The sequence below is a fragment of the Alosa pseudoharengus genome, unplaced genomic scaffold (assembly GCF_046254945.1).
Source record: "Alosa pseudoharengus isolate Yale_2024_CS ecotype anadromous, Long Island Sound unplaced genomic scaffold, YU_APseudo_1.1 YU_APseudo_1.1_scf_1, whole genome shotgun sequence".
NCBI classification, from domain to species: domain Eukaryota; kingdom Metazoa; phylum Chordata; class Actinopteri; order Clupeiformes; family Clupeidae; genus Alosa; species Alosa pseudoharengus.
This window is the reverse complement of record NW_027468564.1, coordinates 6,614,954-6,634,500: the sequence shown is the minus strand read 5'-3', so window position 1 is coordinate 6,634,500 and position 19,547 is coordinate 6,614,954. Positions and strand designations below refer to the sequence as shown.

At 41.2% G+C, this 19,547-nt stretch overlaps 2 protein-coding genes across 5 annotated transcripts in view; both read right to left on the bottom strand.

Moving 5' to 3' along the window:
- Positions 1-19,547, bottom strand: part of LOC143135392 (NACHT, LRR and PYD domains-containing protein 12-like) — a 270,809-nt gene that overhangs the window by 207,961 nt on the left and 43,301 nt on the right. The gene's annotated exons all lie outside the window — the stretch shown is intronic.
- LOC143121629 (uncharacterized) lies at positions 1,214-6,248 on the bottom strand (the record flags this gene model as incomplete). Its single annotated transcript, XM_076282506.1, has 5 exons — positions 6,181-6,248; positions 3,786-5,897; positions 2,495-2,668; positions 2,060-2,233; positions 1,214-1,355 (listed from the first exon to the last, which is right to left on the bottom strand). Coding segments are annotated over exons 1-5 (2,667 nt in total), but the record flags the coding sequence as incomplete, so codon positions are not given.

The following is a 19,547-nucleotide window of genomic DNA, read 5'->3' as shown; positions in this document are numbered from 1 at the left end:
TACCATTTCAAAGAGATGGCATTTTAAACAACCAGGCTACCATTTCAAAGAGATATGGCATTTTAAACAACCAGGCTACCATTTCAAAGAGATATGGCATTTTAAACAACCAGGCTACCATCTCAAAGAGATATGGCATTTTAAACAACCAGGTTACCATTTCAAAGAGATATGGCATTTTAAACAACCAGGCTACCATTTCAAAGAGAGATATGGCATTTTAAACAACCAGGCTACCATTTCAAAGAGATATGGCAAGAAAAGTAAAATACAAAGAAAGAAGGAAGGAAAAATTAAAGAAAGAAAAAGAGGAGGTTGGACAGACAACAAAAGGCAAAAAAAGGTGTGTGTGTGAGAGAGAGAAAGAGAGAGAGAGAGAGACAGAGAATGAAGGATGGATGGATGAGTAAAAGCAGAGGGACCTAGAAGAAACAGACAGAAGAGAGAGAGGACCGAAAAATAAAAGACAGGCATGTTGGGTCTCATGTTGTAAAGACCTGAGTGACATGTTTGAGATATTTACTCACTTCATTTCCTCCAGTTTACAGTGTGGGTCCTTCACTAAAGCAATGAGCTGCTCTACATCTGATTCACTCAGGTCATTGACCGACAGGTCCAGGTATTTGAGACTTAAGGAGTGTGAGGTCAGAGCAGATACCAGATGTGAGCAGCTCTTATCTGTCAGATTACAGCCCATTAGCCTGAAACAGAATGCTCTGAATGTTAATCACCCTCTTGTTCTACCACCCTCTCTTTCTCACATTCCACCCCCCTCCCCCCGCCCCCAGACACTTACACACACACACACACACTCCTTCCCTTGCAAAAATAAATACATACTGTACATATATCCTCACAAAAACACACTCCCATACATTCTAAATAAGCTCTTAAACACGCTGGCTTCAATTCTGCCTTCAACACCATCCAGGCCTGTCAGATAATCAGATGATCAGGACACTCACACAATCAGTCAGACCACCATCAGTTTGAGTGGGTCTGTGTCCTGTTAGAGTGGGTCTGTAACAACATCCACTACCACCACTGGAGCCCCAAAGGGGGGTGTCCTGAAGCTCTTCCTTTTCACACCAACCACTGTGAACATCCTTCACTAGTCACTACACACGTGACACAACACACACACGGAGACACACAAATCCACTACATGAAATGATGCTTACTGTAGTTCCTCCAGTTGGCAGTTTTGATGACACAGAGCAGAAGATAACAGTTCAACTCCTGAGTCCAGCAGCTCATTGCCACTCAGGTGCAGCTGTCTGAGACTTGAGGAGTGTGAGGTCAGAGCAGAGGTCAGATAAGAACAGCTCTTCTCTGTCAGATGACACTTAAACAGCCTGAAACAGAATGATCAGAATATTAATAACATATTTTCTCTCTGTCTCTGCATTCCTGTGTTTCAATACACAAACAACGCCATACAGTCTTTCTAACCTACCTTTACCCCCCCCCCCCCCACACACACACACACTCATCTTTCCCCACACACACTCCTTCACACACCTCTTACACACAAGTACTATCTCTCTTCAACCAATGCTGTTATCTGAAACATGGAATTGCTTCTTTAGGACTTCAACTTGCACATTCTGCAAAAAAACGAAAATAACTAACTTTGAAAAAAAAAATTCAACGTATTTTTTCGCGACTTGTGTCTCTGCGACTTGCGCCTGGAATTCACATGCCTGGTCACATATCTTTCCCCACACACACTCCCTCACACACCTCTTACACACATGTACTATCTCTCTTCAACACACTCAAACACATTCGCACTCACTCTCTCTCTCTTTCTCTCTCTCACACACACACACACACATTTACCACCTTCCCTACACACTCTCTCTCCCACACACTCACACACACATTCACACTTTCTCAGTTATCCACACACACCCTCTCTCAGACACTAAACACACCTCATACAAACAAAGCCCCCCCTCACACACGCATACACACACACAAACTCACACACTTACAGTACACACACACACACACACATACACATCCTTCTCTCACACAAACATGAAGTTATACTTACTCAAGTTTCTCCAGTTTGCAGTTTGGATGACAAAGAGCAGAACATAACAGTTCCACTCCTGAGTCCAGCAGCTTATTCTCACTCAGGTTCAGCAGTCTGAGACTTGAGGAGTGTGAGGTCAGAGCAGAGGCCAGATAGGAACAGCTCTTCTCTGTCAGATGACATTCAGTCAACCTGAAACAGAACATTGTTATCTGAATCACATATCTTCTACTCACCTCTACTCACCCCCACACACACTCCAGTCTAAAAACTCACACTCACTTTCTCTCTAACCTAAACACACACTCTTTCAAGGAGGCGTACATTCTCTCCACTATCTGCTGTCTTACATTTACCAAAACACCCCTCACTAACTTTCACACACACACACACACACGCACACACATACACATCCCTCTCCCAAACAAACTCACTATATGAAATTATACTTACTTTAGTTCCTCCAGTTTGCAGTTTTGATGACAAAGTGCAGAACATAAAAGTTCCACTCCTGAGTCCAGCAGCACATTGTAACTCAGGTCCAGCAGTCTGAGACTTGAGGAGTGTGCGGTCAGAGCAGAGGCCAGATAAGAACAGCTCTTCTCTGTCAGTTTACATCGAATCAGCCTGAAACAGATTGATAGATCGGAATATTACAGTAATCACCTCTACTCTCACACACACAAAACACACACACACACACACACACACACACACACACACACACACACACACACACACACACACACACACACACACACACACACACCAGAGCTAGTGAGCGGAGCTGAGCGGTGCGAATATCCCGCTCCTCGCTCAGGTGGCTGTTCACTCGGCCGCTCCTCTGCTCAAGTTCGCATCAGGACGCTCCAGTCAAAATTTTCCCAGTGAAAGCGCTCCACGCTTGCTCCAATTTAAGAGAGGGAGAAATAATCTACATGACGAATTGTCACCTTAAACAAAAAAACTTTAATCCCAAAGAACTAAGAGCAACGGCAATATATTTCACTCATAGAACATTTATTTTAAAAGATAGTGCAACACTGATATTGCAACAATGAACAATCTTGACAACATCAATACACATAAACCTAAAACTAAAAGAATCAGTGGGATTAATTGCCTAAAGAATACAGGCTTAGCATTCAAGTTTTACTTTAGCCTTCTACTTGATATGAGGCATATTCAAATTCCTCATGTTTTTCTTTGCTCTCCGTAGCACACACTCATGTTTCTGCAAAATATGTCTTCTTATATTCCAAAATGAATCTTTACTCACTGAAACAGTGTCACCACATGGTTGTTCTTGCTTTACATTGTTAGTATATATTTGTTTTCTAGGAATAGCACACTTGTATGACTACTGGGTTTCCTTTCTAAAATATTTAGCGAACTACATCCCCATCAACGAACTTACAATGGCCAATCTTTGAAATTTAATGGTCTTGGTTTTATTAGGAAGACGTGAATTCTGGGTGGATATGGGCATGCCTCAGACTCGTGGAGTGAGCGGTATCGGACCGAAATTGGAGCGGAACAGAGCGGCCGCTCCGGCCTCTAAATTAAAAACACTCCACGCTCCAACAACATTCCATCCACTCCGCTCCTCACTCTCCGCTCCACTCACTAGCTCTGACACACACACACACACACACACACACACACACACACACACACACACACACACACACAAACACACAAACACATATTTACAAATATGCTGTATAAACACAGTGTTTCTTACTCAGCTAATGTGGATGTTGTGACCACTGGCACCAGCCTCTGAAGAACATCATCTGGACTGAGGAGTTCAGTCTGATCTTTCTCTGGAGTCTTTATGTACTTCTGCAGGTCAAACTCAGCCAGCTGCTCTTCTGACATTTTTAATTCAAATCTCTTAATCTCCCACTCCCCTGGTAAGAGCATGTCTACACCCAGAGTTCCTGAGCTCCTCTTCTCCTCCACTACAGCATGGTGATTCAGCTCATTCAGACAGTAGAACAGGTTGATTCTTCTGTCTGAGCTACTCTGATCTCTGATCTTCTGTTTGATATACTGGACTGTTGGCTCTGAGCTATCTGATTGGCTACTGCTCAGTGGCAGCATGTTCTTTAAGAGAATCTGATTGGACTCCAGTGAGAGGCCCAGAAGGAAGCGGAGGAAAAGGTCCAGGTATCCATTTTCACTCTGTAAGGCCAAGTCCACTGCGGTCTTGTGTAGGTCATGAAGTGTTGCAGCTCTGAACAGAGCAGAGAGCTGAGGGGTTTGCTGTTGGTCAGGCATGTTTCTCTGAGGGGTTTGCTGTTGGTCAGGCATGTTTCTCTGAGGGGTTTGCTGTTGGTCAGGCATGTTTCTCTGAGGGGTTTGCTGTTGGTCAGGCATGTTTCTCTGAGGGGTTTGCTGTTGGTCAGGCATGTTTCTCTGAGGGGTCTGCTGTTGGTCAGGCATGTTTCTCTGAGGGGTTTGCTGTTGGTCAGGCATGTTTCTCTGAGGGGTTTGCTGTTGGTCAGGCATGTTTCTCTGAGGGGTTTGCTGTTGGTCAGGCATGTTTCTCTGAGGGGTTTGCTGTTGGTCAGGCATGTTTCTCTGTCTGTTGCTAAAGCACAGGAAGACATAAGAAGCTCCAAGAAACTCTTGGACGCTCAGATGCACAAAGCTGAACACCTTCCCCTGGTACAGTCCAGACTCCTCTCTGAAGATCTGAGTACACACTCCTGAGTACACTGATGCTTCTGTGATGTCAATGCCACACTCTCTCAGGTCTTCCACATAGAATATCAGATTGCCTTTCTCCAGCTGATGGAAAGCCAGCTTCCCCAGTTTGAAAATCACCTCTTCATCACTCTCATTTCTCTCTGTGTATTTGTACTTTTTCATGTTTGTCTGGATGATCAGGAAGCGTGTGTACATCTGAGTCAGAGTCCTTGGCATTTCTAAACTCTCTGATTCCTCTGATGTTCTCACTACAACAGTGGCTGAAATCCAGCAGAAGACTGGAATGTGGCACATGATGTAGAGGCTCCTGGATGACTTCAGGTGTGTGATGGTTCTGCTAGCCAGGTTCTCATCACTAATTTGTCTCCTGAAGTATTCCTCTTTCTGTGGGTCGTTGAATCCTTTTATTTCTGTCACCTGGTCCACGCATTCAGAAGGGATCTGATTTGCTGCTGCTGGTCGGGTGGTTATCCAGAGGAGAGCAGAGGGAAGCAGATTTCCCCAGATGAGGTTTGTCAGCAGCACGTCCATTGAGGCTGGCTCTGTCACATCACAACACCTTGGGTTGGAGCGGAAATCTAGAGGAAGTCGACACTCATCCAGACCATCAAAGATGAACATGATTCTGTGCTTGGAACTGGCGAAGACTCTTGAATCTTTTATTTCTGAGGAGAAGTGCTGAATGAGATCCACCAGACTGAATTTTTTCTCCTTCATCAGGTTCAGCTCCCGGAAAGGAAGAGGAAATATGAAGTGGACATCCTGATTGGCTGTTCCTTCAGCCCAGTCCAGAATGAACTTCTGTGCAGATACCGTTTTTCCAATGCCAGCCACTCCCTTTGTCAGCAATGTTCTGATTACTTTGTCTTGCCCAGATAATGGTTTAAAGATATCATTACTTTTGATGGATCTGCCTTGTGCTGCTTTTCTCCAGGATGCCCTCTCTATCTGTCTGACCTCATGTTCATCATTGACCTCTCCTCCTCCCCCTTCTGTGATGTAGAGCTCTGTGTAGATCTCCTGGAGGAGTTTGGTGTCTCCCTGCTGTGGGATTCCCTCAATCAGACACTGAAACTTCTTCCGCAGGTGGGATTTGTGAATCTGCTGCACTTCCACATATTTTACTTGACCTGGTTGGAATCTGTGTAAAAAAAGAAAGAAAAATAAACACATAAGCCATTTACATGCTTTTCAGATTTTCTAGTATGTCCTCAGAGTGCTCTGTGCTGGTTATCATCGGTCAAGCAGGAATGAATTATAGCTTTCAGACTCACAGGACATTCTAACAAATACTGTATGTATGATCACTGTTTCCCTCATGTGACTCATGCTAAATTGACTTGCAGGGACTTGAAGAACTAAAAAAAAAAACGCCATTAATAACAAAATAATAACAAAATTATTCCCATCACTGATTATCTTACTGTCCAGTAGATGAGTCTCCCTCTATAAATTTGACTGGCCAATCCTTAGATCGATCACTCTTCATGGACACACACACACACATTCAACACACACACACACACAGCATAAAAATAGGAGCCATTATCTTACTGTCCAGTAGATGAGTCTCCCTCTATAAATTTGACTGGCCAATCCTTAGATCGATCACTCTTCATGGACACACACACACACATTCAACACACACACACACACATTCAACACACACACACACACACTTGGATCGATCACTCTTCATGGACACACAACTGAGTGTAGGGGAGTGTGACCTCTTCTTCTTTTTTGGACTACAGCAAAACAAATATCATTAGCTATACAACACACACACACACACACACACACACACACACACACACACACACACACACACACACACACACACACACACACACGGACACACGGACACACACACACACACACACACACACACACACACACACAGACACACACTGCATAAAAATAGGATCCATTATCTTACTGTCCAGGAGATGAGTCTCCCTCTATAAATTTGACTGGCCAATCCTTAGATCGATCACTCTTCATGGACACACAACTGGGTGTAGGGGAGTGGGACCTTTTCTTCTTTTTTGGACTACAGCAAAACAAAATATCATTAGCTATACAACACACACACACACACACACACACACACACACACACACACACACACACACACACACATCCACACACACAGCATAAAAATAGGATCCATTATCTTACTGTCCAGTAGTTGAGTCTCCCTCTTTAAATTTGACTGGCCAATCCTTAGATTGCAAAACAAAATATCATTAGCTATACAACACACACACACACACACACACACACACACACACACACACACACACACACACACACACACACACACACACACACACACACACAGCATACAAATAGGATCTTCATGGACACACAGCTGGGTGTAGGGGAGTGGGACCTTTTCTTCTTTTTTGGACTACAGCAAAACAAAATATCATTAGCTATACAACACACACACACACACACACACACACACACACACACACACACACACACACACACACACACACTTGGATCGATCACTCTTCATGGACACACAGCTGGGTGTAGGGGAGTGTGACCTCTTCTTCTTCTTCTTCTTCTTCTTCTGACTGCAGCAAAAAAACACACCATATATAACACAGAGATATTTATTATTATTGTATAAGCATAAGTAAGTATATATACTGGTCCTGATGCTGTCTGTGGGCGCACATTACGCTTCTGTGCAGACCAACTAAGTGGAGTATTCACCTGCCTCTTCAATATGTGTGCAAAAGAAGGCCATATTCCCCAGATATGGAAGAGCTCCACCATAATTCCACTAGCTAAACTAAATAAACCCAAGGAGTTGAAAGATTTTAGACCAGTAGCTCTTACGTCCTTGGTGATGAAAATCTTTGAAAAAATCCTTAGAGTTGAAATTATGTCCTTGGTCACTGGAAAACTGGATCCATTACAGTTTGCTTATCAAACTGGTAGAAGTGTTGATGACGCAAAACTTTTTATTTTAGCTACAGTATATAAACACTTGGAGAAGCCTGGGTCCCATGTTAGGCTTTTATTTGCAGATTTTTCTTCTGCTTTCAACAAAATGCAGCCACATATCCTGATCGAGAGACTAGCAAATGATTTTCAGGTACCGAATCAACTATTGCTACTACTTTTAAATTTTTTAACAGATAGAACACACAGAGTCTTCGTAAATGGTCAGTTGTCCCAACCTATTACTTCAAACACTGGCTCGCCGCAAGGATGTGTATTCCAAGGTCCACATTCCAGTCATGGGCTAGTGTTGACATCATTTCTGAAGTGGTGCGACAATGATTTTTTAGATTTAAATGTAGCCAAAACAAAGGAGCTCATAATTGATTTTAGAAGGACAAAAGCAGATCCAATAGCAAGTGTCATACATGGGGGGGATGTGGAAATCGTTGATTTTTACAAGTACTTAGGTACAATATTTGACAGTGAGCTCAAGTTTCATACCCTGGAAATCCAGAGTTCTCGCGAGAGCACAATTTGAATTGTGCCCGCAAGATACTCTGGCCTAACCTGGCCCTAGCCAGATGAATTTCGCTCCGCCTAGCTCCACTCATCCATCAGATGTGCGTTTTATTTGGAGACTGTTTTGCGAGACAGAGACTGAGTTGCTGCTGATATTCTGGGGATAGGCTACAACATAGCCAATGTACGACTTTAGCTTTTTATTATATTTGCTGCATTGGATCAGTCTTCCTAGAACAGGCAAGGGCTTTCTAGCCTCACGTCAGCAGCGCTGCATCTCCCATATAGCCTACATTAAAACAACCAGCGGATGGTGGGCGGGTGCCGTTTCGAAAATTGGTCAAAAAACTTTGGTGCTGATGGATGATAAGTTTTGCTATGCAGTTATGGTTGAAATAATAGCCCATCAGCGCATCTCTAGTGTGTGTGCCTCTCTCTCGCTCAGAGGGGAGGGAGAGGCTGAGGGTCGATCCAGCATGGATTCTAAACTCTGTGGTGGATAGGATCTACAATTAGGTGTTAACAATACTACTACGCTAGGTTGAAGTACTCCCAAGTGCTATTGCGCCACACATTGTAGTTCTCCGGTTTATTCGCTTGGAAAATCGCCACGTTTCATGTTGCGTGGCCGTAGCATTTCTATCAACTACTCGTGCAACTGTATTTAAGTCGGTAAAACGTGGATGTTTTTGATTACTTCTACGCTTAGTTGCCGTCAAAGCCCGCTAGCATAGCAACATGCTAACACAGTCCAGCCGCGCACCAGAGCGTTTGAGTGCACGTACGGACATGGGAGAGGTATGACTCAACTCGTGAAAGTTAAGGTAAGAACATATATTACTACTGACATTGGGTGGCGTGTTCCTTTAATCTGAAAGATTCCAGGGTCTGGTTTACCAGGCTACAAGTTTCATGTAAACACTGAGACAATTGTTAAAAAGGGACAACAGAGAATTCATCTGCTGAGGAAGCTTAACTCCTTCAGTGTCTCTAAAACCATTTTACCATTTTATCAGTCGTTTATTGAGAGTTTTTTTTCTTTTTTATGTTGGTTCAATAGCCTATCAGTCAAAGACAGGAACAGTCTCAGCAGCATTGTTAACACTTCATCAAAGATTATTGGAACACAGCTAAATAGTCTGAGTGCTCTGTTTAACAAACAGGCAGCCCAAAAGGCTAAAAGTATCCTCAGTCAGCCTGATCATGTTTTGGGTGGTGAATTTTCATTAATGCCCTCTGGGAGGCGCTATTATTCTGTCAGGACAAAAACAAAAAGGTATTCTGGATCCTTCATCCCTACATCCATTAGATTATTAAATAAGGTTGAAGGGACAGAGTACACTCCTGAAATTTTTATTTACTGAGCGCTGTTCATCACTGACAGGACAGGGTGCCTGACTGTATGTGTGTGTTAACCCTTTAATGCGCAAGCTAGGCTTACCCCTTCTAATGCGTAACATGGGTCAAAAATGACCCGCACTCATTTCCTATGGTAACTCATGCATAGTTGTCTTTTTATTTGCAATATTTTAACAAATATATGTATTTTATCTTTCAATATGTCAGATATCAATTAAATAACTTGTTTGTGATCACTGCAAATCATATTTTTTATCTTTTCTCTTTAACATTATGAACAAACAAGGTTTTTGCATTATTACATCCAGTTTTCAGACATGGGTCAAAAATGACCCGCATTCATTTCCTATGGTATTTCATAGATATTTGTGTGTTCCTTTCCTATATTTATTGAAAGTAATTTATTTTATCATTCAATATTGCTCGTATTTATCAAGATAAATATTTTTGATTGCTACATAGTTATATCTACTTTACCTGTCTTATTTTCTGAACAAACATATTTTTCTCTATTGTTTATGTGTGTGGGCCAAAAAGACCCATGCATTCAAATTTGTAATGTTTTTAATAAAAATAAACTATAACAACATTTTTTGTTAGTATCTTAGAATAATGTTCTTAGACTTACTATAGTGTTTTAATCCAAATAGCACTATATCATAAGTTTATTTCTCAATTTGTCACACGTTAAAAACACAGATAACTAATATCACTTATGTTGGACTGTGTACTATGTCTATAGTATTGTGAACTGTAGTGAACGTCACCAAAAGTGTAGTTAATTCACTTGGGAATAGGAAATAATTATCCATAACATGGTCACCCCACCATTTGATATTTCATGTCTTATATGCCCCACACAAATGACCACCATGTTTGTGTTGTATTTGTGCATCCTTGCACATAGGTCAGTTTCTTACTTTTAGTGTCATTGGTAGGTCAGATATCTTCCTTTTCTCTTGACCATCATGTCTGATATCACATTGTGACTGCGGTTTCTTTGTCCCACATCTTTTCATATCCATATAGCTCTGGAGGTCAGACGTGCCCTTCATGCATGCACTTCTTCATACGTGTCATGAGAATACTTCACCTAGCTCCATTTTGAACATCCATAGTAACTCCACCGATACAATCAGGATGCTGATCAGTTTAACTGCTATTGGTATTGAGGGGTGACAACTTGCAGCACTCTGGACCAGGGAACCATGAGCCATATTTATGTTCTCTGCATAGATGTGTAGACATACTAATGAAAGCAGGGATAGAGATGGCCCGTGTGTCTATAGTGCTCTTGTCCAATGTATTGGATGCACTTGATGCGTATACTAACTACACAATACCCTGATACTAAGCTGGGCAAAGAGCTTGTCATGCCACACAGGATAAGCAGTGTGGAGGTCACTTCCTTCTTCCAAACACATAGGCTGAATCCCAAGACCCCCTAAGTTGTGAACCCTCAAAAACAGAACTGACATGAATCAATTTCACGTTTGGCCTGATGGCAGTTAAGGGCTGGGTTCAGGGCTGATAGAGGGATATTGAAATTCACCCATTACTTACAATTGAAATATGTAGAACAAGGAAACCAAACAGAGCCATAAAAGGGCATCAGAGAGTAAGGACAAGTGAAGTGGAAGAGGAGCTAGAGCTGCACAGAAACCAACAATACTAAAAGTTGGAAGCGGTGTTTCCAATGCACTAGGACTGTGTACAAGGGCAAACATGTAATGTTAATTTGCATGTGTCATGTAGTGCTGAAATGGCCATTTAGTGTACCCATGTGTTTTACTTAATCAGCTTCAGTTTATTTGGACACATTCACCACAGTTCTCTATACTTCAGATATAGTATATTTCAATACGTGTGATTGGTTATTAGTGATGTCATGTGTGACAAAGTGAGATATGATAGATGAAATATGTGTATTTCACATATTTCAACTATTGTATATGCTGTTATTTTGTTTAAAACAATTATAACCTAATACTTTTATCAATGTATTTGTTTTAATATATCTTGTTTGTCTGTAACTTGATTTAGTAATAGAAAAACTATATTTGTAATTATTTGAAGTAATCAAAAAAGATTTTTACTGAACAACTGTAAAATGAACTGCAATATTCAATGATACAAACATTATTTCACTAGATATAGCAAAGGAATACCCAGCCATGTTTGAAAAAGCATGGGAAATGAATGCGGGTCATTTTTGACCCATGTCTGAAAACTGGACGAAGTAATGAAAAAACTGTGTTGTTGTTAATGTAAAAAAGGAAAAAGTTAAAAATTATGATTTGTAATAATAAAAAACAAGATATTATATTTATATCTGGAATATTGACTGATTAAATAAATAAATTCCTAAAATATTGCAAATATAAACACATGTATGCATGAATAACCATAGGAAATGAATGCGGGTCATTTTTGACCCATGTTGCGCATTAAAGGGGTAGTGATACATAAACGACTTTTTCTAAAAAATAAAGAATGGAAAAATGAAAATAAAGATATGTAATGGTTAAAAACAAGTTAATTGAGGAATTCATGGAATACTGGATGATGAAATCAATTTATCGCAAAAATATTCAACATTTTAAGTCATCCGGGTCACTTTTGACCCAGGTTATGCATTTTAAGATGTATATGTCTTTTTTTTTTATACTATTTATTGTAGATTGATGGAGACCGGGACTGCAAACTTAATTGCCCACTGATGGGATTAATAAAGTTTTCTGAATCTGAATCTGAATACTACTTTTGATCCCGTGAGGGAAATTTGGTCTCTGCATTTATCCCAATCCTTGAATTAGTGAAACAGACTCAGCACACAGTGAACACACAGTGAGGTGAAGCACACACTAATCTGCTGCATGCATCAACAGCGGCGCTCGGGGAGCAGTGAGGGATTAGGTGCCTTGCTCAAGGGCACTTCAGCCCTGCCTACTGGTCAGGCAAGACTTTGAACCGGCAACCCTCCGGTTACAAGTCCGAAGTACTAACCAGTAGGCCACGGCTGCCCTCCCATTTGTAATGGTCTTACACACCATATATATCACACAGATATTTATTATTATTATTATTATTATTATTATTATTATTGTTGTTGTTGTTGTCTTACACACCATATAAGCGACCTTGGGTGCTTTGAAAAGTCGCTATGTAACAAATAAAATGCATTATTATTATTATTATTATTATTATTATTATTATTATTATTATATAACACACAGATATTTATTATTATTGTTGTTATCTTGTTGTTATCAGCGACTCAGAATCATGGTCTTCTTTTTCACTGGAACTCATTTTAGGCAAACAAACCCCTTTTCCCAGGGTCTCCTTTTCCTGGTCACACACTGGAGAGTGCCAATGGGAAAGATCAACATTCACAGGTCATGTAAAGTCATGAGTATGATTTAATTTGTATGCCATTATTCAGTAGTGGATGCCAATATGTACTGTAGTCATCAGTAGCGGCTGGTGGTTGAAAGCAGATATGAAGCACGACGTTGCTTATTTCGTTACTGAGATATGTCTTTTCAATTATCAACACCACACACCAAACTGCATGCCTGGTTTTCTGCACATCAGCTCCCCCATCCCTAACTCAGACTCTAAGCCTCCATCACCCAACCCTAAACTTGACCAGACTTTTAATCTGATTTACATTTTGCCATTTATACTGTAACAACACCATATCTCTTTCATTTAAAGGAGCTTTATGAGGAACGTTATTTCCTGCAGTAACTCTGCACCTCTTTAGACTCCAGGCAACTCTTTTAAACCAGCCGAACCACTGCAGCATAACTCTGCACCTCTTTAGACTCCAGGCAACTCTTTTAAACCAGCCGAACCACTGCAGCATAACTCTGCACCTATTTAGACTCCAGGCAACTCTTTTAAACCAGCCGAACCACTGCAGCATAACTCTCCCCTCCAGCCACCACCCCCTCATGACGACCCCATACCCCCAGGTGAGATTATGAACATGACCGTCTGTGTGGCATGAGCCTACATCATTGAAAAATACCCAATAGCAATACACTTACATCTACACAATGAAAAAATACAACAGCCAGAACAGGACACAATGCATCCACATAATTTGCAGAATGTGCTCCATGAAAACGGCACATGTCCTTTTCAGAGATACCTGTTTTATAGCTTTTTACCCCAGAGAGTTTATGATGGATATCACAGTACAATTCAGATTTTTAACATATTGAACAGGACACAATGCATCCACATAATTTGCAGAATGTGCTCCATGAAAATGGCACATGTCCTTTTCAGAGATACCTGTTTTATAGCTTTTTACCCCAGAGAGTTTATGATGGATATCACAGTACAATTCAGATTATTAAGATATTGCACAGAGCACCATTCACAACATGAAGTCATAAAGCTGAGCAGATAACACAGAGACACAGCAAAGACTGACAGCATTGAAACCAGCTTGAACCGGCCTGTAAATGATGAATAGATAAAGAAACTTACAGGGATTTATGATTGTTTCAGGAGTTTGATTTTCTAATATCCATTTCCTTGTAGTTCAGGTGCTCTCTGTGAGCAACTGGTTAAACTGTGTCAGTCCCAGACATTAAGTCCATATTCAGAGAGCCAAGAAAACCAGCTGAACTTGTTCTGTTGTCAAATTCATGTGAAGTTAACCCTTCTGTGAGACGAGATAAACCTGACAGCCAGAGTGTGAGACCATAGGAAGAGAAAATGGGGATGTTGTTATTAAACCATTAAATATGGGGACATAAAGCTGCTTATAAAATGTGTTAACGTCTAACGTCAACCTTTACATCTGCAGTTTGATAGACAGACAGATAGAGGATGTTATTCAATCATTTACATTACATTTAGCAGACACTTTTTGACCAAAGTGACTTACATATGTCAACCATATTACAAGGGATTACATTGTACCAGGAGCAACTTGGGGTTAAGTGCCTTGCTTAAGGTTGTAAGGATCCTAATTACCAGGCTGATGATAATCCTCAATCATATATGGACTCTTGATCAACTACTAAGTGTGGGCCTATTGTGGGCCTACTGTCACATGTCCACAGGAACAGTTAACTATAGGGACAGTAAATGTATTCAAATGTATACCATGTCATGTCTTGATTGATTCACTCTCACTACAACAATGGTCTCAAGTCTCATCAAAGTACTCCTTATGTGACCCCAAATCAGCTGACCTCCAACCATGTGACCCCAAATCAGCTGACCTCCAATCATGTGATCCATATCAATGTAACCAACCACAAACTAGGCAGCCTATTTAAGTGAAGTTCACAGAGCATTCTAGGAGCTATTCTGTAGTCAGAATCTCCCGCAGCACCTTGGAAACAGATAGATAGATAGATAGATAGAAAGAGATACTTTATTGATCCCCAAGGGGAAATTCAAGAACCAAACAATATCTTATGGGAACTATTATATATATAGCACTGTGGGAGATGTGTGCCGTGGAATAAAAATAGTGGAGTTTGTGTGTAAATGTGATTAGTGTCAGCAGGGCCTCAAAGAAGAAGACATTGGATAACACCTGTAGTAGAACTAGAACACCTGCAGTAGAACTAGAATAGCTGTGTGTGTGTGGCTGTAGTTCATAAAGATATCAGATTACACCTGCAGTAGAACTAGAATAGCTGTGTGTGTGTGTGTGGCTGTAGTTTATAAAGATGTCAGAATACACCTGCAGTAGAAGTAGAATAGAACTAGAACACCTGCAGTAGAAGTAGAATAGAACTAGAACACCTGCAGTAGAAGTAAAATAGAACTAGAACACCTGCAGTAGAAGTTGAATAGAACTAGAACACCTGCAGTAGAACTAGAATAGCTGTGTGTGTGTGTGTGGCTGTAGTTTATAAAGATATCAGAATACACCTGCAGTAGAAGTAGAATAGAACTAGAACACCTGCAGTAGAACTAGAATAGAACTGGAACACCTGCAGTAGAACTAGAATAGAACTAGAACACCTGCAGTAGAAGTAGAATAGAACTAGAACACCTGCAGTAGAACTAGAATAGCTGTGTGTGTGGCTGTAGTTATGGTTATGGTTATGGTTATGGTTATGGATTTAGCAGACGCCTTTGTCCAAAGCGACATATAAATACAAAACAACATAATAATATTTAAAAATGAACAGGGAACAGATTAAAATCTAGGTCTAGGTCAGATCTAGTAAGGAGAATAGTTGTAGTACACAATAATATCAATTCAATCAATAGCCTAATAAAAAAAGCAATGTAAAAAAGGGGAAAGGCAATAATAAAACAATAATGTCAATTCAATCAATAATATAAAAACAATAACATGCTAAGACTACATTAAGGAGAATATCAATAATAAACAATAATGTCAAATTAATTAACAGCCCAATTAAAATAAAACAACATTATATAAACCATAACACATAAGCGCTTAAACAACAAAGTATATGTTGAATAGGAATGTCTTTAGACCCCTCTTAAACGACCCAAAACTACCACAGGAACGGAGAGCACTGGGCAGTTCATTCCACCAACATGGAACCACTGAAGAAAAGAGTCTGGAATTAGACCCAGTTTTTATGACTGGTCGACACAACATACGCTCACCAGAAGACCGCAGTGGGCGGTTGGGGATGTAAGGCTTGATTATTGAATTAAAATAACTAGGAGCAGATCTAGTTAGTGACCTATAGGCCAAAGTGAGAGATTTAAATTTAATTCTGGCTACTATAGGGAGCCAATGGAGAGTAACTAGGAGAGGAGTTACATGTGTCCTCTTTGGCTGATTGAAGACCAGGCGTGCTCCAGCATTTTGAATCAGCTGTAATGATCTTGTTACACAAGCGGGTAAGCCAGCTAATAGTGAATTACAATAGTCCAGCTTAGAGATGACCATGGTCTGAACAAGAAGTTGTGTGGAATCTTGTGTCAGATAAGGTCTGATCTTCCTAATGTTGTAAAGCATAAAGCGGCATGATTTTGCAATAGAAGCTATATGCTCAGAGAAGTTAAGTCGGTCATCAATTACAACGCCCAAGTTTCGTGCCGATCTAGTTGGGGTCAGTGAAGTTGAGTCAAGCTGGATGTTAATCTGTTGGGGAATAGCTGTTTTAGCTGGAAACACCAAAAACTCTGTTTTTGAGAGATTAAGCTGAAGGTGCCGATCTTTCATCCAGGCTGAAATATCCTTAAGGCATGCAGAAATCCGGTGGGAAACACTAGAGTCATCAGGTGGGAAAGACAGGTAAAGTTGAGTGTCGTCTGCATAACAGTGATAGTCAAATCCATGGGAGCGAATGGTATCACCTAAGGAAGTGGTGTAAATAGAGAAAAGCAAGGGTCCTAATACTGATCCCTGAGGCACACCTGTGGTGAGGGCATGAGACTTAGATACCTGTCCCTGCCAAGACACGTTGAAAGAACGACCTTTAAGGTAAGATTCAAACCAGTCAAGAGCTTTTCCAGAAATTCCCAGTTCAGATAGTATAGATAGGAGAATGTCATGGTTAACAGTATCAAAGGCTGCAGATAAATCTAGTAGAATTAATACTGATGACTGAGCAGAGGACTTAGCTACTCTCAATGCTTCAGTCACAGACAGAAGAGCAGTTTCAGTAGAATGACCACTCTTGAAACCAGACTGCATAGGGTCTAGTAGATTATTCTGATGAAGAAAGTCACAAACTTGCTTGAAGACCACTTTCTCCAAAACCTTTGACAAGAAAGGAAGAAGGGAGACAGGTCTGTAGTTCTTCACCTCAGTTGGATTAAGTGTACTTTTCTTTAGCAGAGGTGTAACCCTAGCCTGTTTAAAAGAATAAGGAACTATTCCAGAACTGAGAGAAGCATTAAATACATGTGTGACTGCTGGTAGAACAGCGGGTGAGATAGACTGTAGAAGAGTGGACGGGACAGGATCTAATGGGCATGTTGTTGGACGACATCGCTGAAGCAATTGAGAGACTGCTTCCTCATCAAGAGGAGAGAAAGAGTCAAATGATGGGGTCATACTAACACAAGGCAAAGCCCTCCTTATAGGAGCATCAAACTGAGCACTTATTTTAGCAACTTTTTCAGTGAAAAATGTTGCAAAGTCATTTGCTGACAGTGAAGTAGTTGATGGTGGTGGTGGAGGATTGAGGAGAGATTTGAAAGTAGAAAAAAGTTGTCTACTGTCAGTGGCGCTCTCAATCTTGCTTTGATAGAATGCCTTTTTTGCAAGTGTAACAGTGGATGAAAAGGATGACAGCAAAGACTGGTAGTTACTAAGATCATTTTCATCTCTGGATTTACGCCATTTCCTCTCAGCAGCTCTAAGTTCCTTTCGTACTGAGACTATACTGTTCGTCAGCCATGGATGACGAGGTTTAGAACGAGTAGGTCTTGAGGAAAGAGGACATGCTGCATTCAGACAAGATGCCAGTGTAGAGCAGAGAGTCTCTGTAGCGTCATTAACCTCAAGTGCCAAGAATGAGCTAGGAGTAGGTAAAGCAGATGTTACTAATGTTGCAAAATGGTCACTTGAGAGGCTTCTGAGATTACGCCGGAACGAAATTATCGGAGGAGGAGCTGCTGGGTTATCCAGGAGACGCACAGAGAATCTGATAAAGTGATGATCCGATACATGTAATGGATTAACCAAAACGTTGTCTGTATTACAGTTACGTACCAGAATTAAATCAAGACCTTTACCAGCCTTGTGAGTAGGAGGACTGTGGACACGTGTGATATTAAATAGTTCATAAAGATATCAGATTACACCTGCAGTAGAACTAGAATAGCTGTGTGTGTGTGGCTGTAGTTCATAAAGATATTAGATAGTGTTACGCCAGCGCCAGCGCTGTCACTGTTCCTCTGCTGAACAATAGGAAACCTGCCGCTTGCTGCTGGTGATCCCCACCTTAGAGTCAGCATTCAGTGGAGAAATGTTCACAGCTTGATGAAATGACACACAGGGAGAAATTGTATACCCTGAAAGTAGGCAGAGTGTGTTTCAGCTGTCTGAGGAGAGGTCACATGAGGAGGGAATGTAACAGAGTGTGTTTCATCTGTCTGAGGAGAGAATGTGACAACCGTGGGGGCCTACTAGGGGGGGGGGGGGGGAACATCTGTGGCCTACTGGTTAGAGAATCTCTGGTTAGGGAATCTCTGGTTAGGGACAGCTCTTATCAGTCACATTACATTATTACAGCCTGAAACAGAGTTAAACATCTGAATAGTAATCATCAATCATCTATTTACTTAGTCACACACACACACACACACACACACACACACACACACACACACACACACACACACACACACACACACACACACACTCACTCTCTCTTTTTATCTCAGGCAAACACACACTCACACACTTGTGACTGCAATCACACAATCTCCCTTCACCACCTCCATATACACACACTTCCACACACACATTCCACACACAGTCCTTAGTCTGGACGTTTACTGTGATTCTCACACAGCAGCAAATCCCCCCCCCCACACACACACACACACACAAACACCCACACCCTCTTTCTCTCGCACACACACACAATCACTCCCACAACACATACACTGGCCAGATGGGAATACCTCTTCTATTTACTTTCATTCACCCACACACCTCTACTGACACACACACACACAGAGCAGAACATAAAAGTTACACTCCTGAGTCCAGCAGCCCACTGTCACTCAGGTCCAGTAGTCTGAGACTTGAGGAGTGTGCGGTCAGGGCAAAGGCCAGAAAGGAACAGCTCTTATCAGTCAAATTACATCTTTGTAATTTAAATTTGTTCTCAGTCAGTCAGCACTCAGTCAGCACTCCAACATGAAACAGAAAAGCCTCACCTTATTGCACACACACACATGCATGCACACACGCACTCACACACTCATGCACGCATGCACACACACACACACACACGCACACATGCACACA